At 53.2% G+C, this 25,064-nt stretch overlaps 1 protein-coding gene across 1 annotated transcript in view; it reads left to right on the forward strand.

Moving 5' to 3' along the window:
- Positions 1-10,662: 10,662 nt before the first annotated feature.
- Positions 10,663-25,064, forward strand: part of STX1A (syntaxin 1A (brain)) — a 26,462-nt gene continuing 12,060 nt past the window's right edge. Inside the window, exons 1-3 of the mRNA XM_010178519.1 lie at positions 10,663-10,683; positions 11,467-11,593; positions 15,539-15,612. Coding sequence (XP_010176821.1) covers positions 10,663-10,683; positions 11,467-11,593; positions 15,539-15,612 — 222 coding nt within the window. The remainder of the gene's footprint in view (positions 10,684-11,466; positions 11,594-15,538; positions 15,613-25,064) is intronic.

Raw genomic sequence — 25,064 nt, forward strand, 5'->3', positions numbered from 1 at the left:
ATGGTTGTGCTGGGGTTGCTGAGGTCTTGGGGAGGGTGAGCTTTGGGCAGTGCTCTTACTTGGGAACCTTCTTCTGCCAGATGCATGGGGTTGTGCAGCCACCCGGCAGCGGAGAGGTGTGAGTGCCTGCAGATGGCTTTGCTTGTGTGGCAGTTACATTTTAAAGAGATTTTTTCAAGTATGCAGATGATTAGACAGGTAGTGGTGGTTCGCCAGCCAGCTGCCACCAGCAGATGCTTGGGGCAAGGCGTGAAGGCTGACAGGGCAGAGCCCCATGTCGTGCTGGGTCAGGAACTAAGAGTGAGCTCCACTGCAAATGGGAAAGGCTTATCCTGCACAGACAGACATCTGGAGAGTGAGGTGGCAGGGTAGGGCGAATTCCAGCACACGGAGAGGGTGCAGGCTGGGGGAGACAGACGGTGGGAGCAAGATGAGTCCAGTGCATCAGGGGTGTGGGGGGCTTTGGAGGAGGCTGTCAAAAATTGGGGCCAGCAGGGTGAGGTGGTGCTGATGGAGAAGCGTGGGGCCACCATGAGACAGTGCGAGAAAATATTTCCTATGTGAGAGCTGAGGAGGGCAAATGGGTACTTGGGAGTTGGCCTGTGCAATCCCAGACCTGCATCCCTCCTATTTTCCCCTTCCTTTCTGTATAGCCTGGATGCATCCTTGTTTTGTTATGTGGTACTTTTGTGGGGTGCTTTTGTGGGGTACTTTTTGTTATTTTCTGTTCATTCAGGCTGTGTTCCTTCATCTTTCTTGTTAAAGACAAGTTGGTTTTCCTCCCTTCCTACCACCATTCCCAGTTCTTCTGTTTTTATTTCGAGCAGTCAGAGGTAACCTGCCCTGCTCTGAGGAGCACAGAGCGAGGATTCCCCTCTGACAAATTACTGAGTGCCATGGAAAAGGCGGCTGGTGACAGTGACGGGCCAGTGACATGCTGGCAACACGCTGGGGAGGAATAGGAGGCTGGAGTGCGTGGCGGGAAGCACGTCTGCACTGCCTGCTGCGGCCTGCAACTCCCGGCATGGCCCATGGCCACCGGCTGCCGGGTCCTGCCGGCTGGACCAGTGAGAGCAGGGGAGGCTGGGAGGAGCTCGTATGGCTGGAGAGGTGCAGGATGGGGACATGCTGGGGAAATCTGGTTATGGTGGCAGGGAGGAGCACTCGAAGGCTGCCAATGTGCTGGTCCTGCATGGGGAGGGAGGGCTGCAGCCCTTGGCCCCCTGAGACAGATCGTGGAGGGGAGAAGTTCCTCATCAGGAGCAATTTGTTTCTAATTTCTGTAAATTAACAAACGAATGAGCTGCGCAACAAGGCAGTGTTCTGTTGCAGAAAAGGGCCTGGGCCTGCACATGGGTCTTGAAGGCATGGAGCTGGCCTGCTTTTGTGTTTGGAGACATGGGTGCAGGAGGTGAATGGGCCAAACCTTGCCTTGCACCGTGGTCACCTTCCTGCCCCAACCTTGGTCCTGGGGTCACACCACCTTCGGTGAATGGAGCCAGTTCCTGAAGTCATTAGGTCTGGCTTGGCCCTGAGGGTCTTCAGTGGGTGCTTGGCAGAGCAGGCAGCGGCAGGGGCTCTGCAGCCCATGCCAGCACCTTCCTGCTGCTTGGCCTAGCCTAAAGATTTAGATTGGACACAGGGAAGAAAAGTTTTACAATGAGGGTGGTGAGGCCCTGGCCCAGGTTGCCCAGGGAAGCTGTGGATGCCCCCTCCCTGGCAGTGCCCAAGGGCAGGTTGTACGGGGCTGTGAGCGGCCTGGGCTGGTAGAGGTGTCCCTGCCCATGGCAGGGGTTGGACTGGGGAAGCTTTGAGGTCCCTTCCCACCCAAACCACTCTGTGAGTTTACGATCCTATGAAAAAGATGCTTGAGCAAGTGCCTAGCCCTGTGAGGTGGTTTTCTTTCATATTTTGACATTTCCCGTCCTTTTCCTGCTGCGTCTTTAGTGACACTGTGACCTGGGCTGCTGCGAAAGCCTCCTGGTGACAAAAGCCCACTTCTCTTTTTTTGTATTAAGTGCATTATGATGATTTTTTGTGGGTTGCTATTTATGGAGACTCAGCGTGCTGCCAGGCAGTGGATGGCTCTTGGGGACCTTCCTGGCCTCCCTGTGCCCAAAGGCATCTGCTCTGGCACCCGGCAGAGCGGCAGGTTGCAGTGACTGGTTGACCCAGACAGGGTATTGCCCTGGCAATCCTTCTTGTGGAGCTCCAGGTGAGGTTGGGAGGTATCAGATGGCCGCTGCCCTGCTCAGAGAGAGGACAGTGAGGAGAGTCGAGGGACTGGGCCCCGCCACAGCGGAACAACCAGCCTGGCCTGCCTGGGAAGGGGCCACGAGCAGTGCAGTCTGCCACGGCCCATTTGGATCTCTCAAATTTACAGGACTATGTACTCTGTAAATTAAACTTTGTTTTATGAGCTCATTAGGAAAGAAAACAAACAAGACAGACAAGGGCTCTTTGCACAGCCCAGTCTAACATGTGAATTCACTAACCCATCACTTAACTCCTGAGGTTTCTAACCCAAAAATTCTCAAATTCATAACTCACAACTCATAACTTGGAACTTGTAATTCGTGGATCTCTGAGCAAAACAATTCCCTAGCAGAACTGGCTGCTGCTGTTCGAAAACTCTTGGATAAGCTGAGGTGGTTCCAGCTTCCAGCTTGGAAGTTTGGTCTGTACCATTTCCATGAGTGAGTGGATTCTGAAGAAACCGCTGGACAACCAGTGTGCGAGGGTGATGGCTGCAGGTGACAGTGGCTGCACAGTGACCCGTAGCCATTTCTGGCCACTTCCTACCTACATGTTGGCCTTGCTTGGACCTAACGGTGGTGCTCCCAGCGTGTTAACCAAAATCCAAGCAGGAGTTGAGTGAACAGTTGCAGTTACCTGCACTTAGGGATATAAAGTATCTTTAAAAATATAAAATTACACTTAAAAATATAAATCTGGCCATTTTATTAAGAAAAATGCGCTGGAAGGTCAGCAGAGGTTTCTGAACTCCTCAGTGGTTGCTTTCTGGGGCTTTATTTTGCACATGGTGCTTTGGGTACTGAATAACAGCGTCTTGAAGAGCACTGTCATGCAGCTGAAGCTCCATATGGTAGGACTTCTTCAGGTCATTTTTTTTCCACCAGTGCTAGAAGAAGTTTTCTCTCCAGCTAAAGGTAATACTTGCTCTTTATCATGGAAATGTGCAACTCTAAAAATAATCTTTCCACATTTCCCTGGCTGCCTTTTGGCGCAAAGTCCTGTTTCTCTGTGTCCAAATGGGGTCACCATGTGAGATCTGCGTCACCTTCTGCATGGGGTGAAGGAGGTCCCTCCTCCTGTGGACCCTCGATCAGGTGCTGCTTCTCCACCACCCTTTGGTCTGCTTGGTGCTCAGGGCCCCTTGTTGGAGCAGACTGTAGCTTGCTCTTTCCTCCTGAACAATTTTTATATGGCATTTGGGGGACATCTGCTTTTGGGAAGAGCCATGGTGTGTCCTGGGTCAAATAACTGCTGCACCCATGGTTGGTCATGCAGAAGTGGGCTGCTTCCCCCAGCACTAGCACAGACTGGGGGACGGATGGATGGATGGATGGGTGAATGGATGGAGGTCACCCTGTGAAGGACTGGAGGACATTAATGGGTGACAAATGGGACATGAGCCAGCAATGGGGGCTTGCAGCCCAGAAAGCCAAGCATCTCCTGGGCTGCATCCCCAGCAGCGTGGCCAGCAGGGCCAGGGAGGGGATGCTGCCCCTCTGCTCTGCTCTCCTGACACCCCTGGAGCGTCCAGCTCTGGGGTCCCCAGCACCAGACAGCGGTTTTAAACTGAATGAGGGTGGGGTTGGGCTGGACACAAGGAAATGTTGTACCAAGAGGGTGGTGAGGCCCTGGCCCAGGTTGCCCAGGGAAGGTGTGGATGCCCCATCCCTGGATGTGTTCAAGGCCAGGTTGGACGGGGCTGTGAGCAGCCTGGGCTGGGGGGGGTGTCCCTGCCTATGGCAGGGGTTGGAGTGGATCATCTTTAAGATCCCTTTCAATGTAAATATCTCCGAGTCTGTGATTCTATGACTAAAGCATGGGACAAAAAGGAATTATTTAATTACCCCAGACGTCTCTGTTACAGGACCAGTTAATAAACCAGAGTATTCCAATTGCTCATTTGTGATCCCAAATTCAGCCTCGTTTGCGTTACCCAAACCCAGAAGGTTTGCGTTGGGAAATGTCCTCATCCCAGCTGGGGGCAGGACTCCCATGGAGCATCACTGCTGGAGTTCAGGCTTCAGCACTGGGATCCTGGGCATCAGCACAACGCCCTTGGGGTTGGTTGAAATGAGAACCAAATCTTCTTGTGATGCGACAGAGCTGTACAGGTTCTTAAGAACCTCAAACCCCTTTTTGTCTCAGCAGATAAAGGGGAACCAAGGACAGGATGAAAAACAAGAAGCTTTGGTGCAGCTGATCATGACTTGCTTCTTTACATCATGCGCACACAGAATAAATATAAAGCACTTTATTCTCACTGCATCCTTTTGCGTTTCTTAACACTTTACTGTAGCTTCTACTTTTGGAGTTTTACTTGCCTTTGATTTACATTTGTCTCCGTTTTCCCATGCGTGGTGGGGAGGAGGAGAATTTTTTCCCACCCTCTCCCAATGGCGCAGAAACTGGGAGTTGCAGGGAGCCAAAAAATGCAGCAAGCAGCAGCCTGAAAGTCTGAATTTTTTGTGATGTGTTAAAAGAAGAGCAGAAACCTCTCAGCCATTTTTGTACATTAATAAAGGAAGATGGGAGAATAATGCAGAAAGGACAGAAACATATGGGAAATGCTTTTTTTGAGCATTTGAGAAAACGTGATGTGTTTTATGATGATTCAGTTCTTATGTTCCAAAGTAATTCAGGTTGACAGTAAACGGTCGGTACCAAAAATAGACCCTGCTGGACCCAGTCTACCTGAAGTTATTGATCGGGAAGTTTTCAAGATCTGTGTAAGTTGGTGCCTCGGCCGTTAGTGTCGATTTCCAATAAATCTGCGTGTGCCTGGTGGTACACATCGTGAGCTCAGGAGGTAGCACAGCCTCGATTTTTCTAAAGAGAGATGGGATGAGTTGGGTAATTATTGACTGATTAACCCGACCTTGCTTCTGGGCAAAATAATGGAGTATTTGAAGTGGAATTCGATCGGGAGAATTAAAGGAGGGTAAGACAATTAATGCGGTGCTGTAAAAATAGATCTGAACAGCTTTCCTTGGCACCTCCACCCACTGAGTGCCTGCGGGAGTCGGGGGAGCCCCGGCACTGCCATCCCTGTGCCCCACAGCCGGACTGGAGCTCCCCAGGGGTTTGCGTGTGGCCTGAGCAGGATGGGAGAGGGCGGTGAAGGGACAGAGCCTTCACACTGCGCAGTTCGTGCTGGTGATTAGTGGAGCAAACTGGGAGTGGATGAAGAGGCTCGGAGGAAACCAACGGGGAGGACAGGGCGCTGGGAAGAAAACAGGAGAAGGCTGTGGGAAGGGAAGGAGCTCATCAGCCCCCTGATTTCTCCCGGAGAAGTGGGTGGCCTGAGACAATCACAGGATCATTTGGTTGGAAAAGACCTTTAAGATCTGTGAGAGCTTTTCAGATCCTTCTGTGCATCCTCTCTGTTCTGCTCCTGTGTAAACACCTTGTGACATTTTGCACTGACATTGAATCCTGGCAGCTTCTCTCCTTGCTGCATCATGAGCAGGATTTGTCCCGCCTGGTACACTGGAAGTTAAAAATCCCAGGGCTGCTGGCCCCTCATGGTGGTACCGGACATCTCCTGTGCCCTCGCTGCTGGCCAAGGCAGATGGACGGCACTGCCGTGTCCTATTTCTGCAGCTTGGCAAGCAGCTGTTGCTCTTTGTGTTGCTTCTGCGTGGAAGGGACCATCCTGGCTCTGCTCGGGGCGGTGGTCGCGCAGCTCTCTCCTGCCCACCCCTCTGTGTGCTCCCCATTTCTGCCCTTCCTGCTGCTATTGATTGTGTTGGTCAGAGTGGATAAAAACCTTGAAAATTAGGAAAGGGTTGAGTCAGCATCTTGCAAACCAAACGTCTGGGTTTTTTTCTTCTTGTTTTACTTAGCTTGAATAAATAAGTTGCAATGTCAGACTGAGCTCCATTTCCAAGAAGGAACATCAGCCTTTGGGAACTGAAGGACAGCATAGAGGTCACTGATGTCTCAAATCTCTTTTGGCAAAGGGGACTTTGGCTGGAAAGTCTTTCTCTGCAGGACTGCTCTCTGTCCATCCATCCATCCATCCCCCAGTCTGTGCTGGTGCTGGGGTTTGCCCCAACCCAGGTGCAGGACCTTGCACTTGGCCGGGTTGAACTTCACGAGGTTCTCATGGACCCACTCCTCCAGCCTGTCCAGGTCCCTCTGGACACCACCGCTTCCCTCCAGCGTGTCGGCTGCACCGCTCAGCTCGGTGTCACCTGCAGACTTGCTGACACCTGTCTGTGTTGGTGAAGATATTAAATAGTGTTGGGCTCAGTATGGACCCTTGAGGGACATCACTCATTACAGGTTTCCATTTGGACATTGAGCCACTGACTGCAACTCTTTGGATGTGTCCATCCAGCCAATTCCTTATCCACCTATCAGACCCATGCCTCTTCAAATGAGAGGCAAAGAGTTGTGGGGGAACATGTCAAAGGCCTTGCAGAAGTCCAGGTAGATGACATTTGTAGCTCTTCCTTTGCCCACTGATGCAGTCACTCCACTGTCGATGACCACCAGCGTAGTCAGGCTCCATTTGCCCTTGGTGAAGCCGTGTGGCTGTTTCCCATTACCTCCCATGTGTTTCACTGTGTTTTCCAGGAGGACCTGCTCCATGATCTTACTCGGCACGGAGGTGAGGCTGACTGGTCGGTAGTTCCCAGCGTAGGGCTGGAACAGCCTTTCTAGCTGACCTCCTCCCTGGTGGTTTTTAAAAGAGGTTTAATTTTTATTGCTTTAAGTCTGTGAAACACTGTGGAAGATGTTTCAGACAACTCCACAGACCCCTAGGAAGGATCCCTCACAGTTTGCTTCCAGAGACCAAATAGCTTATGAGGCTGGCAAGGCGGGGCTGCTTTGCTTTTGAACAACATCCTGCGTTTCGTAAATGTAAGTGCCAAGATAAACAGGCACATCAGTGGTAACCTGTGAGAGACAGAAGAAAAGTTTTAAGGCTAGAAAGGTTTGTTTTTAAAAACTTCCGTGGAGGAACTGTGGTCAAGATCTTCCTTAATTTTTTTATTGAAAGAGCTAAGTCTTTGCTAAGAAGAGCCTTCTTCCCAGCTTTGACAGCATTATGAGTTCGTTTGAAATTGTCTTTTTCTTGATGACATCGGTCGGTTGTTGTCAGTAATGAACTGCAGGCTGCAGAGGTGAAGGTTTATTAATCTGTTTAATAAGAGAGTGAGGAGGCTTTGAGGGCTGACAACCATATCATAGGTGCCGTGCCACCGTCGCGGGGATGCTTGGATGTGCTGCGGTGGCCGTGTGTCAGTCACCCACCGTGAAGGGTGGAGGTGGAGGCCTGCTGCCTGCTGCCCTCCTGCTCGCTGCTGGGCGGTTCGGGGCCGTTCCTCTCCTCCTTTATTGCTAGTGGTGTGTGTCACTGCTGCCTGCTTGGCTGCAGGCAGGAGCACCCCCTCGCTTATGTGGCAGCCCTGGGTGCTGGGTCCTTGTGTTGTTTGTCCCCTTCCCTGCTGCACGGGGGATGTTTTGGGAGCTCCAGGGGCTGCAGGGAAGGGGAACACCAGAGGATTGTTTTTTCCTCTTTCCCAAGCAGCTGAGGCTGTCCTGGAGCTGTGTGGTGTTGCCAGCTTGGGCTGGGCATTTGCCCTCTGCCGTGCCATTGCCCATTTGCTGTTGGCAGAGATAAAGAGCTGTTGCCTGCAGCCCTGCCTTCCCTGAGCTGCTTGGGGTCCCTCCAGGGCCGGTCACAGCAGGCCCTGGGGCCTCTTGAGGGCGTAAAGCTCGACCCCGGACCAAAGCCTTTGCACGCTCCCAGCAGGGACTGGGGACATGGCCCCACAGTGCTGGTGGCCATGGGGCTGTCCCTGCTCCCATGCTCTCCTTGGTGGCAGCAGGACAGGGGCAGTTTGGGGTTGGCTGTGGGATGCAGGGAGCCTGGCCTGGCCTCTTTGTCCGTCCATCCATCCATCCATCCATCCATCCATCACGTCCTGCCCCTCAGTGCTGCTCTGCTCACCAGGGCGACACTGACCATGGCAGCAGTGATGTTGTGGTGCTTTAGCTTCCTGTTGCTGAGTGTTACTCGCCGTGAACGGTTAAATAAGTTTGAGTAAGTCACTTAAACAGATGCCATGGATGTGGAAATAATTGTCTGGGAAGGCTTTGCCTGCCAGGTCGCCCAGTAATCCTCACACGTCTGTGACTCAAAGCCAGCCAGAAGCAGTGTTTTCTCCCTGCTGCTGCTCAGTTGGAAATATTTTGAGGGAGGGCAGCCTAGCTCCCCATCCTGGGTCCCTCCATCCATCCTCGTGGTCCTGTCTCCTTCCTGAGCAGCCACTTGAGGGGACACTCAACACTTGCCGTTTGCATCCGCAGCGATAGCATCACCGCAGCCCGAACTGACAGGGAGAGAGGAAAGTGCGAAGCAGTGAGTTCCATGAAATTGCTTCGTAGGAACAAAGTTGGATATGAGTGGTAAGAGACCTTGCAGGTCCCTCGTTTAGTACCCGCCAGCAGGTCCATTGGATCAGATTGCTCAGGCCTTCATCCAGCTGCATGCTGAATGTCCTTAAGGATGGACATTCCACAGCCTCTCTGGGTCCAGCGTTTGACTGCCTTCATGATGGCAATTGTTTTTTCCTAATACCTCATTTGAATTTTGCTTGTCCCAGCTTGTCCTGTCCTGGTGCACCTCCAAGCTTCAGTAAGAAGCTGAAGGTCACCTCTAAGGACCAGCAAGAAGTCTGGCTCCAGCTTCTCTCCACCCCTCTCCTGGGTAGTTGTAGGCAGCCATAGGAGCCCCTTTTGCTCTCCCCTTCCTGGGTGAACATGCCCAGCTCTCGGCCGGTCCCTGTGCTGGTGGCAGCCTGTTGTCCCCCATGCTCCTGGGTCTTCATCTGCTGGCCCCAGCCTGTCTGGGTGCAAACTCAGCCCACGCTGGTTTGTTTGTTTATTACATACACGTTCTTTCAAGAATGGAGAAAAAACAAATAATTAGTCACTTAAAGGAGAAGTCAAACTGAAAACATCCTCTTCTTTTCTCTGCATTTGTGCTTGTTCTCCAGCAAATACCTCATGGTGTCACCTTCCCTGATATCATCTGGCTCAGAAGTACCTGGAGCCGGAGGCGCACGTATTTGCAGATGTGTTCCTTTTCTCCTTTCCCAATCGTGCTGAAGCTCTTATCTCTGAGTCAGAAGTGTGTACAACCCCCAATAGGATGTGACCTTCCCCCAGCACATTCCCATCATCATGATTTTCTAATTATGCTTGTGACTGCCAGCTGGGAGCGTACAGCATCAGAGCTACCACAGCCATTGAAATGACTCAGTTAATGTGCCTAGACTCTATTAAACAAAGTTTTATTTAATTAAGTAAGTCTTGATCTCATCAAAATCAAGAGGGAGCATTAGGGTGGCACCATTTCTGAGAAATCATATTTGAATGGCAGGTGTTTTGTGCTTTTCTTTAGTATCTCGATCTGAGATATTTCAATGTGCTGTTCTCACTGCTGAGTTTTGGGGTTAGCTGGTCCCTTGGTCAGGGCACAGTTATGTCCCTGGCAAGCCAGTTGGGCTGCCCCAGGCCCATGGGTGAGCACAAGGCATTTTGCACCACCAAGCTGTTTTGTGGGTCCACAGCATGAAGGGCTGCGCAGGCAGAGCACAGTAGGGTACCCATGAGCTGGGCATGAGTGCTGTGCACCCCGCTCCTGCCCTGCTGCTGTGCCTGGTGGGGATCCAGCAGCTTCAGAAACACAGGGTAGAGAGGCAAACTCCTGAATGTCTTGGCTCCTTTGAAGACACTGGTTTCTGGGACAGGAACCCGACTGAGATCATGGACTCACAGAGTGATTTGGGTTGGAAGGGACCTTCAAAGCTCCTCCACTCCAACCCATGGACACCTCCCACCAGCCCAGGCTGCTCACAGCCCTGTCCAACCTGGCCTCAGGCACTGCCAGGGATGGGGCATCCACAGCTTCCCTGGGCAACCTGGGCCAGGGCCTCACCACCCTCTTGGTACAACATTTCCTTGTGTCCAGCCCAACCCCACCCTCGTTCAGTTTAAAACCGCTGTCTGGTGCTGGGGACCCCAGAGCTGGATGCTCCAGGGGTGTCAGGAGAGCAGAGCAGAGGGGCAGCATCCCCTCCCTGGCCCTGCTGGCCACGCTGCTGGGGATGCAGCCCAGGAGACGCTTGGCTTTCTGGGCTGCAAGCCCCCATTGCTGGCTCATGTCCCATTTGTCACCCACCAGTGTCCCCCAGTCCTTCTCCACAAGGCCGATTGAAGAGTTTCCCTCCGATCCGGGTTTGCGGAGCACAGCTCGTGGCTTGGTGAACCTGTTGCAGTGCAGAGAAAAGCCCTGCAAGGCGTGCATGCCTTGAGACATTGCAATGGTTGCTCTGTCAGTGGTGGTGAGCTCAGAGCCGAGTCCTGGCGTTGGGAGTGAGGGCAGACATCGCCATGCCAGATCCTGTCCATCGGGTAGGGCTCTGACCTTCCCCAGCTCATTGACTTCTCTCTCGTGTGGTGTATGCTGTGGTTTCCTTCTCCCTCTGGATGAGTCGATAGCCTTGGCAGCCTGGGGGACTCCTGTAACAGCCCCTGGCTGTCTTGGAGAGGTGGGCAGGTGTTGAGATTCACCGACAGTCTCTTCAGGTCTCTTCTCCCAGTGGGAGCTGCATGCAGGTCATGCAGGCACATGGGATGCCTGTGGGGAAGGGATTCGTTTGTCCTTGTTTGTATTTGCAACTCCTGTGCCCTGGCCCACTGAAATGAGAGAACTGCTGTACGTGCTTTGGCTGGGCTGCTCAGAGTCGTCCCTGAAATGTAGGCCGTGGGACTGGGGGTGACTTCTGGCCACTTCAGCCCCTACTTTTCTATCAGAAGCAGAAAATTGTGGCTTGGGAGTGCACACACCCACACTGGCTGTGGGTCAGTGGGTGCCCGTGGAAGACGGGAACTTTCGTGATGCCCTGGGGAGAGCTCGAGGTGGCAGGGCCTTGAGGAGCAGAAGGTTTTTTGTGTCCAGCGGGGGTTTTCTCTCCACTACAGGAACCAGCACTGGGGATCCCATTTCTGCAGCGCACTGGCTACGGGCTGGGTTAGGGCAGTGCGGGCAGGGGGTCCCCCAGTGCAGCTCCCCAGCTCCCTGCGTGCCTGACCAGCAGCGGGGTCTGATGGAGTGTGCGGGGTGGAAGTGGTCCCAGTCTGGAAGTGAGAGCGCTCGCAGCTCTGGTCTCCACATGTTATGGGGCTGGGCAGCAGGTTTTCACAGTGTCTCCAGCACATCTGTGTTTGCTCTTTTCTTTCTCCCCAGAAACAAAGGAGGAGCTGGAGGAGCTGATGTCTGACATAAAGAAGACAGCGAACAAAGTGCGCTCCAAGCTAAAGAGTGAGTGTTGGCCTGCACTGCTGCTGTGGGGCTCTGCTCGCTGCGAGGACTCCCGGGGTTCCCATCATGGGCTGGGGACGCAGCAGGCAGGGAGTGTCGCTGCCCTGAGTCCTGCCCCAGTGCTCAGCACTTCCCACTTGCCCCCCATGACCAGGAATGCTGGGGGGCCCTGGCTGCCATATCAACCCCATGCTGGCAGTGTTTGACTCAGGTCAGGACTATTTTGGAGTGGTTTGCTGGTGGTAGTAGAGGGGTCGCAGAGCTGGGGAAGGGACAGCCAGTGGTGGCATCTGCCATTGCTTGGCAGAGATCATTCCGGGATGGGCATCCCCTTCCCTCCCCAAAGTATCCTCTACCTGCTTTTATTTGCCCTTTGTGAATTTGCCCCCTTGTGCCCCGTCCCCGGGATGGGGGTGCGGGAACGGGGTTGCAAGCACCTGATGGGCTGCGAGTGGCTCCCATACTGCCAGCACTGGTGGGCATTGGGCTGTCCCAGTGAGCCCCAACTCCAAGCAAATTCATGGCATGGCCAGACGTTGGGCTGCCAGGGCCGAGTGGTTGACAAGGTACTGCTGTGGGGCTTGCAGGCCTCCAAGAAGAGCTGGCTCCTCCCCATGAGCCAGGTTGGCATGGCAGCGTAGATGGGTCCCGTCCGGAGAGCTGTTGTCCCTCCTCCCTGTGTGGCTCTGGCCGGGGACAGGTGGTGGTGCTGGGTCTCCTGCGCTGTGCTGGCATGGGGCACAACTGCCATGGGCTCATGCTTCTTGCTGCCCCCATCCTGCTCCCACCAGGCTGGTCTTGTTGTCTTTGCCATCCCCAGGGCAGGCTGCATCACTGGTGTCTCTGCCTGAGGCAGCAATGCCTCCTGGCTGTCCTGGCTACTCTGGCAGCATAGTTGGGAAGGGCAGGAGGCACCACTGCCCCTGAACGTGGGCTCTGTGGGGCAGGTGATGGGGAAAAAAGCAGCCATGAGGCTCGGGGAGGGTTGTCCTGTCTAGTTGGCACACTCCATGTCTTGGCACACTGCTGCCTTGGGTAGTGCAGGGACAGAGCGTGACCAATGTGACCATCGGTTTCCACCTTAGGAAGAATCAGTCAACCTCTTTGACAAGGAAGGAGTGAGAACAACACGGTTGTCAGCCCGTGGATGGCTGGGGTTGTGCTGGAGCACTCAGGCGAGCCCAAAAGCCAAAGATTGGACCTCAGAGATTCCCCCCTCAGGAGACTTGGGGTCAGTGAGGACAGCAGCATCTTGAGGCAGGAGGCAGGTCACCCTGACATGGCTCAGATTTGCCTGCAGTGGTCTTGGACATCAACGTGGGGTTTGGTTGAGATTGTTGCAGGAGGCCTGGCTGTGTCTGAAGGATGGGAGAGGAGCTGGTGCTTCCCACATGGCAGCAGCGTTCTCCCGAATCCCAGAGTTTTGTAGGAGCCCTGCAGTCGTGGAAGAGACTGAGGGGAGACCTTATCACCCTCTACAGCTCCCTGAAAGGAGGGATAGTGAGGTGGGGGTTGGTTTCTTCTCTCTCACTGCCAGTGGTGGAACAAGGGGTAATGGCCTCAAGTTGTGCCAGAGGAGGTTTAGGTTGGATATTAGGAGGAATTTCTTCACTGAAAGGATTGTCAAGCACTGGAGGGGCTGCCCAGGAAGGTGGTTGAGTCACCACCGCTGGAGGTGTTTAAAAAACGAGTGGATGTCGTGCTTCGAGACATGGTCTAGTGGTGGACTTAGGGCTGGATTGATGGTTGGACTCGATCTTAAAGGTCTTTTCCAACCAAAACCATTCTGTGACTCTATGACTTAGATACAGCTGGAGCCACTTGTCGGGTCTGTCACCAGTGGTGTGGCCATGAAAGAGACTTGTACCTCTGTTGTCACCTTGCTGCCCTCTGTCCTCCTGACGCGTGATCCCAGCTAGACCCAGGGAGGAGAGCTAGGGGCCATCTTACCCATTTCATAGACCAGGGATTCTTTCCCATGGACCAGAGCCCCCCTGGCCATACTGGGATCCCTGGTGTCCAGTGGGGAACAGGGTTTAGTCTGTGCAAAACAAAAATCCATAGGTGGGGTTTTTTTAAGGAGTTCTGAGAGTCTGAAAGATTGCAGGACAGGCTCCAATTCCTGCTTCCTACTTCCACAAAAGACTCACCGGTATCGTATTTACTTGGAGCAACAGATGATCAGTCCTTGTGCTTTGTCCCATATCGCCTCATGGCTGGCATGATCACTGAGAGAAAACAGTCAGGACTGATTAAAAACACCATCTGCTCACAAGGAATGGACTTCTTTAGGACAGACATTGCTCATGCAATGGCCAATTCTAAATAACAGCTTCTTGGGAAAATGTGATTTTATTAATTATCATAAATGCACAATGTTTGCCAATACTGTTCCTTGGGAACAGGGAACGGTTTGTGGCAAGTGTGAAGGAAGAGCAGTTGCTGATGAAATATGCTGGGCAGGCAGCACACTTGCAGGCAGGGGCGTGCTCGGGAGCAGAGCCGTGGCCGTCTGGCTGTGTGGGACAGGACATTTCTGATGAGCTCTGGATAGAGATGCTTGTTCCAGGAGAGAGTAGGAGGGCGTGCAGGATTAGTGCCGATGTTCTGCAGCGCTTCCCCAGAGTGTGCTGTGCTGTTGGACACCCTCTTCCTTACCACCAAGGGTTCCTCTTCCTTACCTCCTGCTCTCTACAGGGTGGCACTGTGGGCCCACCTCTGCTAACCAGCACGCAGCAGAAACTCAGTGCCCACTGTGGTGGTGGTGTCCTGCGCTCTGCCCCCTCCCTGGCAGTGTCCAAGGTCAGGTTGGACGGGGCTTTGAGCAACTTGGTCTGATGGGAGGTGTCCCTGACCAAGGCAGAGGGTTGGACTGGGGGAGCTTTAAGGTCTCTTCCAACCTAAACCATGCTGTGAAGCTCTGGTGATGGGGAGCCGCTGGGCAGCTCCAGGGAATGGGAAGCTGCAGGAGAAACCTGCCTCGTGTTGGGCTCGTGGAACCTGCTCCAGTGTGGGCACAGCAGGGCTCATAGAGCTATGGGACATCTGCGTTGGGAATGGGGTCTTCAGCCAAACTGAGGGGGTGCCACCAGCTCACGTCTGGTGGCCTACATGAAGAGAAATATCTCTGCACACTGGGCCAGCTCGCTGATGGAAGATTTCTTCCAGGCTTTTTCAAGTCCCTGAAATTAAGTTTTTGAATTTTTGTGCCCCAAGCTGGCCTTGAAGAGCAGACATGTACTGCCTTGCTCAGCGCCAGACCACCTGCCCTGCAACGCCATGCCTTCTCCCTGCCCAAACCATGGGAGGATGCTGAGTGGTGCAGTGCTTCTCCTTGCCGTCATCTATGGTCTTTGGGCAAGGGAGGAATTTGTCTCACCTAGTTGCACTACCAGGCGTGATTAAAAGTGCGAATCTCTGCCTTGCTGCAGAGAACTCTTCAGCGAGATGAAGTGCACTCTCGCCAGCCTGGTGGGTCCACCCCGTGCTGGGCTGTGCAGCTGACAGACCTACTATTTTTAGGATCCCTGGAGAAGTCTTGAGCTTTGGTATTTTGCAGAGGCATTTTAGCTCTGGGTTTCCTCCTGTCTACCAGCAGGAGAACAGCACTCCATTTTGTTTGAACACTGGAAAGTCCAGGGATCAGACCTGAGCATCGCATTCAATTTTGTATGGAAACCCTCACTTACCAGCCTGGGAGAAACGGGTGCTGCCCTTGACAGCGCAGCTGGCCGGTGTCCAGGCACTGGGTGCTTAGCAGCAAGGAAACGGGGCTTTGCTGCTGGTCCAGGCTAAATCCCAGTTCAGAGTCAGGAGCTGGGGACTGCTCGGTGCCAAATGGTCCTCAATTCAAGGGTTCAGTCTTCATCAGCCCCCCTTTGGCAAACAATCCCTTTTCCTTCTCTAGACAGTGCAAAATAATCTGTGTCCTTCTGCCCTGACCAGGTATCGAGCAGAGTATTGAACAAGAGGAAGGACTGAACAGGTCATCGGCTGACCTGCGGATAAGGAAAACTCAGGTGAGTCTGTGCCCTGTGGCACTGGGAGGGGAGGACGGGGAGCGGCTGGGGGCAGCTGGGGGTCCCAGGACGTGATGGGAGAGGAGGGCTGTGGGTGGCTTTAGAGCAATCAAGTTACAGTGTGCAAGGTGACCGACAAGTGAAAAAGGCAGCCTGAGTGGCTTGCGACACGAGTATGTGTGCAGGGGGCTGCAGAGGAGGGGCATTGGCTTCGTCCTTATGTGTAATGGGCATCTGCGTGGACAGAGAGGCATGTGGGTTTCTGCACATCCATGTTAAGCATCTCACTAAAGGTGATTTGGACTGGAGCGAAAATTCCCTCTGAAGTGCCAGCTTTGAGGGGAGAGCGTCTGTCTGCGGCTTGTTGAGACACCTGAAGTCTGTGTCTGTTTCTGCAGTGCCTGGAAGGATGCGTGAGCAGCTTGTAAATGAGAGAAAGGCTTACTGACACAGCTGGATAACTCACCTAAAATTTCACTTAATCTAAGAAGATGAGTGACCCTTCAGAGAGTACTGTGCAGCCTGAAGCCTGCTGAAAATGTTCTTCCCTCTTGGGGCTGTGGTTGCCCCTCCACCAGGCATCAGTGTGGCTTCACAGTCCAGGAACTATCAACCTTTTAAAGGGCTGACACAGCTCCTCCTCTTTCCCATGAAACCAGCAAGAAGTGGCGCTTTCTTTTGATGGGCTTCTTAACAGGGCTATCCAGAGGTGGAGGCAGAGATGGGGTGCACCTCCCTCTCCTCTGCACGGGCAGCCCCGGGGTTGCGTTGTGCTCGGTTGTGATGAGCGGTCGTGGTGCTCTCACCTCTGTCTGTAGCCATGGTGGGGGTGGAGGGTGTTGGCTCTGCAGATGGGGGTTGAGGGACGTGGGGCTTGTCTGTAAGGCCAACAGCACACACTAGAGACTGGAAGTCACCAACCCTGCTTTGAGCTGGAGTGACCTCCTGAAGTCCCTTCCAGCCCGAGTTATGCTACACTTCTGAGTAACTCCTTCCCACCCCCTGCAAAGTAAAGAAATAGCTTAGAAAGATTTGATGAAAGCAGCATTGGAGTGTCTCGTAGAGACTGTTCTTCTGCAGAAGCAGCTGACTGCAGTGGGAAGGTCTGATTGCTGCAGATGTCCCTCCAGGACCTGGCCCGAGGCAGCTGGAAAGCGAGGGCAGGTCACAAACATCTCTCTGATGTCTGTGGTGGGAATACTTTGAGAGCACCAACAGAGAGAGTGCAGTCAGTGGGGTTGTGGCAGGGCCGATGACTTGGCAGGAAGTGCCAAGAAGACTTTCAGTGCCGAGAAGCAGCAGGCAAGCACCTCCTGGGAAGGCTATACAAGGTCTCTGTATCCAAGGGGATGCTGAAGGAAAGGACATTGGGTGAGAACTGAGGACAGGGGAGATCACTGAGCTTCACACAGAGCCTGCGGCATCTTCACAGGTCTGAGGTTAACTCAGAAGCATTTGACTGCTGATGACCTGAAGTCTCATAAGACGAGGTTACTCATGGTGTCCAGCTGCTTTTGAAACCAGGGCTTGAACTCCTAGATAAGGTGTGAAAATAGGACAAGCTTTGAGTGATATTCTGGAGTTGGAGCTATACAATTGTCCTGGACATCCCAGGATAGCAAAGCATGTCGGGATGGAGGCAGGAGAGACCAGAGCTGTGACCTGAGCTGTAAGAGCTGAACTAGTTCAGCTTGATGAAATGGCACTGGACAGGGGAGATTACTTGTCTCCAGAAAAAGTGTACAAAGCAAACATGTGTTTCATTTAGAGGTAGTACAGCTTGGCCATACTGCTCAGTAATGGGTTAATTAATATGAAAGAACATGATGTTTTACAGCTTCGGATCCTCCATCTGAAGAGAAAGTCAGAGGCTTTGTTGCATGAACTGTTTGATGAGAGCTTCCCCCATCATCTGTGTGTCACCCTCGATGGAGCAGCTCACTCCAAGGCCTTTCTAGAGAGGGCTTGTGTCTGCTCAGTGTTGGCTTTGTGGTGTCACCTCAGGCCATGGGGGCCTTCACAAGTGTGGAGTGTGACTCAGTTTCTCCCTTCCACTTGCGGTGCTGTACGGCTGCCTTTGGGGGCACCAGTGTGATGCTCCAGCAGACCCAAGTTGAGGAGTGGCAAACCTGTCCCTGTTGTACAAGGGTGATCAGGTCCTGGTGGCAGAATCAGGCAGTCCATGGACAGTTGTGTGCCATGGCTGACTCCAGGGTGCTGCTGTACCCTGCCATGGGATCTGACTTTAGTACTGGACCTCTACAGCTACCTGGACTCTAAAGCTCCTGGCTCACCTATAGGCTGAGTCATAGTCACCCCACATCAGGCTGTCCTGGGGGTCCTGGGAATTCCTTCATCTCCAACTTCCCACACGTGGTTCGTGCTTCTCTGGACTGGTCTCTGCTCTGCAGTGTCCATTTGCTGGGTCCTTGCTGCAGAGGTCGTGTTGAAATGTTTATGCCTTGGGAAATGGCACAGACACCTCTGTGTGGCTGCAGGGTGAGCTCCAGTGCTGTCTGTACTGAAGGATGTGGATGAAAATGAGTCGCTTTAGAGCAGGGAAGCAAGGCCTTGTTGGGCAGCGAAGGTTCTGTTTTAGCAAACCCTTGAACTAATAAAGGCAACGGCAGCTACCAGCAATGTCCTGCAGCACCCAGGGGTGAGGATCCAGGCATGGACCTGCTGCTCTTGCAGGGGGTTTATGCACAAACGCAGCTCAGTAAAAATCCCACCTTCTCTGAGCGTTCTGCAGTGAAGCCGGAGTTTTGGCTATCTCGTTTTCAGTCTGGGAAGCCGCTCGCGTTGTCCGCTTCCCTGTGCCGCAGTCGGTGCCGAATCAATACAGCGATGACGTTAACTGATCACCTCTGCAGAGGCAGCTGCCAGCTTGGAGCCCAGCACCCTGCTCACCCTGCACAAGAGGAGAAAGGCTTGAGGAGTCTTTAGAGCAAGTGGGAAGGAGAATTGCTGGGGCACAGCAAAGCCAAAGCAAAGGACGGTGCAACAGCGCCCAGCAAAGCAGGACAGCAGCAATTCCCCTGCTCACCAGCTCTCTGGTGCCTCCCTGGGGGTGGTCCTGGCATGGGCAGGCTCTGCTGCAGCTGGACGGTGTCAGGGCATCCAGCAGATCTCTTCCCAGAAGAAACCTCTGCCTTCACCACTCCTGAGACTGTGGGCTGACGGCAGGGCTGTAACTGCCCCAGGCTCGGCCCTGCTCTGCGCCCTTCTGGAGCTGTTTGCCATCTCCAGTGCGGGTGACGGGTGGCAGTGGCAGGGAGAGGGAGAGCAGGCAGGTGGCAGTGGAAGGTGGCAGTCCCTGGTGTCACTGTGGTGTGCCCATGTTTCCCAGGCAGAGGCATAACTTCTGCAGTGTCTGGCATGGACACAGATTGGTGCTGTGTAGCCCAGGGTCATGAATTTGAGCAGCGTTTAGATTTTTCACTGTGTTGAACTCTGTTGTTTGGACGTCATCTTGGCATGTGGGAGAGCAGGATATGGGACTGGGCTCCACCAAAGAGTAATGGAATGGTTTGGGTTGGAGGGGACTTTCAGGGACATCCAGTCCAACCCCCCTGCCTTGTCTCCCACCAGCCCAGGCTGCTCACAGCCCCGTCCAACCTGGCCTTGAACACATCCAGGGATGGGGCATCCACAGCTTCCCTGGGCAACCTGGGCCAGGGCCTCACCTCCCTCATGGTACAACATTTCCTTGTGTCCAGCCCAACCCCACCCTCAGTTTAAAACTGCTGCCCCTTGTCCTGTCACCTCAGGGCCTGGTCAAAAGTCTCTCTCCATCTTTCTTATATATTGAACAGCTGCAGTGAGGTCTCTTCTCCAGGCTGCACAACCCCAGCTCGCTCAGCCATGGACCACTCAGTCAATGAAGTCAACGAATTATTTTCTCATTATTTGGTCATTTCTTAGCATTTCTCTGGGCTCTGCAGGTAATCAGGGGAGAGGAGCTCTTTGGGGCTGCAACTTGGACCCCCTGCATTGGGAGGCTGAGGTGGGTGATGTAACCCCACTCCAGGGCTTTGGCTTCTGACCTGGTTGCTCTCTGACTCTGGGCTCCCAGGGATGCCAACCCTGCAGGGACCCTGTGCCCAGCAGCACATGTGCCCGGTGTGAGTTGGGCGCAGAGCGGCGTTGTCCTGGGGTTGTGTTGCTGGCTTAGCTTGTCACCACGCTCTGTGGGTAAGAGCTGCTGACAGCTCTGGCAGGGCTGGCACTGCCGGGCTGTGCGTGCCTGACGGGTGAGCTGGACTGATGCGACAGTTGTAGCTGTCACCCAGGGAACAGCGTGGGGTGAGCTTGCGTTGAGGCAGTTTTCTGGCTGGAACATACCAGTAGTGTGGAAACCTCCCTGGCCTTTGCTTGTGTTGGTTTTGCCCCAGTGCGCTGCTGGTGTGATGTTGAATTTTTGGTGCTCTAGGACAGGTATGCAGCGGGAACACCGCATTGCAATGGAGCTATTGCCACTGTGTTGGCGGTGTTTGTAGCACGGGTGTCCTCCTTGGGCTCCATCCAGGGACAAGCAACTAGAAATGTGGCTGCCAGGTTTGTTCCTTGTGGTGGGATCACAGCACATTGGTGAGAAGGGAGCCCAGGAGATCCAAGCCTCTGCCAGAGCGCGATGCCAGCTGCATCTGGTTGCTCATGGCCTTGTCCAGCTGCGTGCTCAGTATCTAGAAGGATAGAGATGCCATAGGCATCGGTCCATGGGTCCTCTGGGCCCCAGTCCATTGTTTGCCCACCCTTATGATGGTTTTTTCCCCTTTAATATTTAACTGGAACTCCTTGTGTCCCAGCTTGATCTCTTGTCTCTTGCCCTGCCCCTGTGCACCTCCAAGAAGGATCTGGCTCCAGCTTCTCTCCATTCTCCCACTGGGTCATTGTAGGCAGCAGTAAGACCCCCCCTGAGCTTTGTCACCTTCAGCTGACCAACCCCTGCTTTCTAAGCCTGTCCTCAGGGGCTCTCGGTGGACGACAAGCTCAGCAGTGTGCTGCAGCTGTGAAAAAAAGCCAACGGGGTGCTGGGTTGCATTAAAAAGGGCATCACCAGCAGAGATAAAGAAGTCATTATCCTTCTCTACTGCACTGGTCAGACCACACCTTGAGTACTGCGTTCAGTTTTGGTCCCCACTATACCAAAAAGATGTGGACAGGTTGGGAAGGGTCCAGAGAAGGACCACAAGGATGATCAGAGGACTGGAAGATCTGCCATACGAAGAAAGGCTGAGAAAACTGGGCCTGTTCAGCCTTGGGAAGAGAAGGCTTAGGGGAGACCTTACCACCATGTACCAGTACATAAAGGGTGGCTACAAAGAAGATGGAAACTCCCTTTTCACGAGGAGTCACAGGGAAAAGATGAGGGCCAGTGGACACAAGTTGCTTCTGGAGAGATTCCCATTGAACTCCAGAAGAAATTTTTTTACCATGAGATCAGTCAGACATTGCAATAATCTCTCAGGGAAAGTGGTGGACTCACCTACACTGGTCAGTTTTAAGAGCCAGCTTGACAGGGTCTTATTCATCTCATTTAAACTGTACTTTTACCTTGAGAGGTTGGACTGGATGATCCTTGTGGTCCCTTCCAACCTGGTATTCTATGATTCTATGAAAATGGCTATAGGGATACCATGGGAGTCTGTGCCAAAAGCCTTAATCTCAGGTGTGCACCATTCCTTGCTCTCTTCTTCTCTGCACAGAGTCATCTCACTGGGGAAGGCCAGGATGGCACAGCACAATTTGTCTCTGGTAAATCCACTCTGGCTGTAACCACTTACCTCCTCGTCCTTCTGGGAGTGACTGAGGGGAGGCTGAGGGGTTCCCCAGATCCTCCTCCCAGAAGTTGCATGGTGGTTGCCTTTTTTTGCCAGTCTGGAACCACCCATGATCACCGCTATCATTGGCAGATGATGGAGATGCCCTTTGCAGTGACATTGGCCAGCTCCATCGGCATGCTTAGATGCATCCCACCTGCTCCCATGGACCTGTGTATTTCCAGTTGACTCAATCACACCCAAAGTCTACATCCCTCTCCATGAACAGTGTCTTATGTCACTGGCCTCTGCTCAGAGGGCACTGGGAGGCTAAGTACCAGTGATCACCAAGACAAAAGAAGAAATGGAAACCGTAGCTTTTGCCCTGTCCCAGAGCTCCTGCCCCGTTGACCAGTGGGACCACAGCTTCCTTAGGCCCTTTGGTTCTGAGGGCAGCCCACCCTGCTGCCCTGCACACCCTCACACCGCTCCCAGCTCCTCCCTAGGCAATGTGCCTGTGCTCCTCCAGAGCCCATCCCCACTCCCACTGCCTGTCCTACGTTTGCATATGAGATCTGGGAGGAGTTGAACTGGAGAGCTGGTTTAGATACACCTGGTACTTGAAGCGTGGTCCTTGTGTGGGTGTTTCTGCACCAAGAGTTTTGCTAGTTTGTGTGGACATTGGTGTGAGCAAATCACTGGGTAAAAGGAGGAATTAGGAACAGGTAAATTAGGAGTAACTGGGCATTAAGATGACAGACTTTTATCCCAGCTCTCCGGTTGTCATCTCCAGCCAGAAGAGGCTCACCAGACCTGGCACTTTCATAGGAATGGCTTTGTCTCCCCTCAGGCCAACAGGCCAGGCTGTCTTGGAGCCAGCGAGGCATGGGGGGCTCATGTGAGCCTGCACCCCAGTGCATCGGGCAGGGCTGCTCCTCTGGACGCAGACCTGGGGCACAAGCCTGTCCCTCAGCGGCTGTCCCCAAATCCACAAGACCCCAGCAAACCAGTCCCGGGGGCAGCCAAGCTCCTGGGCTGCTTCTGCACCCAGGAAAAGTAGTTTTATGTTCTAAATTCATTACATTAAACCCCCCATTTCACAGCAGCAGCTGGAATAAAGCACCTGCCTTGGTCAGCTCACCAGCAGGAGAAAGATACCGGGGGCTTTAGGGTCGCAGCTCCCAAGGGCATCACCAGCCCAGAAATGTTGCCAGTGATGCAGGTTCCCAGACATTTTGGGGGTATTTTCCATGTTTCTGTGAGTATCAAATTTTGAGCTCATAAGTGAGCAAAAGCTGCTATTTACATTCTTCCAAATGTCAGCACTTTTGAGCCTAGTTAGTCAGAATAGTTCTTCTCTGGTTGCTTTTGGGCTTGGTTTGTCTTGCTGGCGCAGTGGAAACATTCACTTATTGCTTGAGCTGGCTCAACCACTGAACCAAACCCAGCTGCTGGGAGCTGGGGAGCGGGGTCTTTGCTTCCCTGAACCCCGGCTTGTGTCCTCCCAGGCTCCCCTGTGTGATGAGCACTGCAGAAATGTCGTTCTCTTCATTAAAAACACTGAAGGCCAAGGTCCCAGGTTTCATTATATGCCTGGGGGGGGCAAGTTCAGAGCCCTCATGGGTACTCAGAGCTGGAGGAGCTCTGTGGAAATCCAGCTTGACGGTTCAGCCAATCGGGCTGCTTTCCCCACGTCTGGGGAGTGAAGCTGACCTCAGGTGAAACAACCTCATTTCCTAACTTTAGATAATATTTTCTGTTTAATGAGTGTCTCTCAAATGCAAGGTACATTTTTATATGGTTTTTAACTACTCTGAATATTCAGGTAGTTTTATTTAATGACTGAAAGACATTTAAAATGCTTTTTCCAGCCCATTGTGCATGAAACTTGGTGTTCCTTCAAAAATCAAAAGCATTTTGTAGACATGTGGGATGCCCGTGGGAACGTAAAATAACAATCTGACAAAATAAACACTAAGTTAAATAACTTCTTAAGTAAAAGAGGGATGGCACAGTGTACTGATGAGCAGAGAGGGGTGTTGTTCAACACCCAGGCTGTGTTTGGCTGCAGATCAACATGTGTTGATACTTCTCAGCTGAACGAGAATGAACTGGATTTTAGGAAAACAACTTTGAAAAGGCGGAAGATGAGTCGCTTGGATGGTGCATCTTTGCTGGATTGCAAGCCATGATGTGCAGGAGCTGGTTTGACCTTGCTTTGAGCTGGGCACCTTGTGAATAGAGGCTGTTGCTGAGGCTGCAGCTGCCGAAGGCTTTTGGGTGAGATTTGCCGGCAGAGGAGGAATAAGATGAGCTGAAGGACATTGAGGGGCTGCAGCATCTCCAGAGAAGGGCAATGGAGCTGGTGAAGGATCTGGAGCACAAGAATGATGAGGAGCGGCTGAGGGAGCTGGGGGGTTCAGCCTGGAGGAGACTGAGGGGAGACCTTATCCTCTCTACAGCTCCCTGAAGGGAGGGGTTAGCGAGGCTGGGTCAGTCTCTTCTCCCAACGAACAGGCGATAGGACAAGAGGAAATGGCCTCAAGTTGCTCCAGGGCAGGGTTAGATTAGAGAGATGGAAAAATTTCTTCCCTGAAAGGGTTCTCAGCACTGGAAGGGGCTGTGCCCAAGGCAGTGGTGGAGTCACCATCCCTGGAGGTGTTAAAAAACACGTGGATGTGGCACTTGAGGACACGGTTTAGTGGGCATGGTGATGTTGGGTTGACAGTTGGACTTGATGATCTTAGAGGTCTTTTCCGACCTTGATGGTTCTGCGAGTCTGAGGCTCTGCCGTAAATGCCGAGCTGCTGCTTGCTTAGAGCAGCTGCAAAGCAAATGCAAGCATGTCATCAGGATGCCTGCAGTTCTGGGCTGTTCAGGTTGTACCAACACCTGGAAGGTGTTGCACCACAGGAAGGTGATGGTGTTGGTGTGCACCAGGCACATCTGGCCCATCAGAGATGCTGCGCTGCACCACCACCCTGTCCTGCACAGAGGCTTTGAGAGCTGCTCCAGCTCTGCAGGGTACAGCCCTTTGGGTTCAGCTCTCAGTGAGCTGCAGCTATGAGCGAGCTCTGGCTGTGCCGATGGCCCTGAAGGTCCCAGGATGATCACTCCTCAGGGGTTTCTTCATCATGTCACTCTCTCCATATCTTCTTTCTGATCCTTTCTGATCCTCTTTTCCTGTCCCTTTTCCATTGACTCATCTCCTTCCCCCTTCCAGCATTTCTCTGTATCTCCTCTTACTCCTTGCTCCCCAGGTTGGGCTGCATGAGCAGTCCATGGGGTGAGGTTGGGATAACACAACCTTTTCCCCCTCTTGCAGCACCAGAGGCTAGTGCCAGTGTGCGGGTGTCTGTTGCGTGCACAAGTGATGGTGAGCGCCCAGGACGGGTGTGTGAGATGTGGCAGGTCCCATCATTCATGTGCTGTGGCTTCTGGTGCACCGCTGAAGAAGCGCGCAGTCATTTCTTGTTTCACACAATACTGGATATGGCTTCACTTGAGACTCATGCACTGGATTTGCCTTCTCTGGAAAGGGAGGCTTTCAGCATTGTGAGGAAGGGCCTGGGGAGACTGGTGGGTGACAAATGGGACATGAGCCAGCAATGGGGGCTTGCAGCCCAGAAAGACAAGCGTCTCCTGGGCTGCATCCCCCGCAGCGGGGCCAGCAGGGCCAGGGAGGGGGGG

Source organism: Mesitornis unicolor, unplaced genomic scaffold, assembly GCF_000695765.1.
Source record: "Mesitornis unicolor isolate BGI_N332 unplaced genomic scaffold, ASM69576v1 scaffold6312, whole genome shotgun sequence".
In the NCBI taxonomy this organism is placed as follows: Eukaryota; Metazoa; Chordata; class Aves; order Mesitornithiformes; family Mesitornithidae; genus Mesitornis; species Mesitornis unicolor.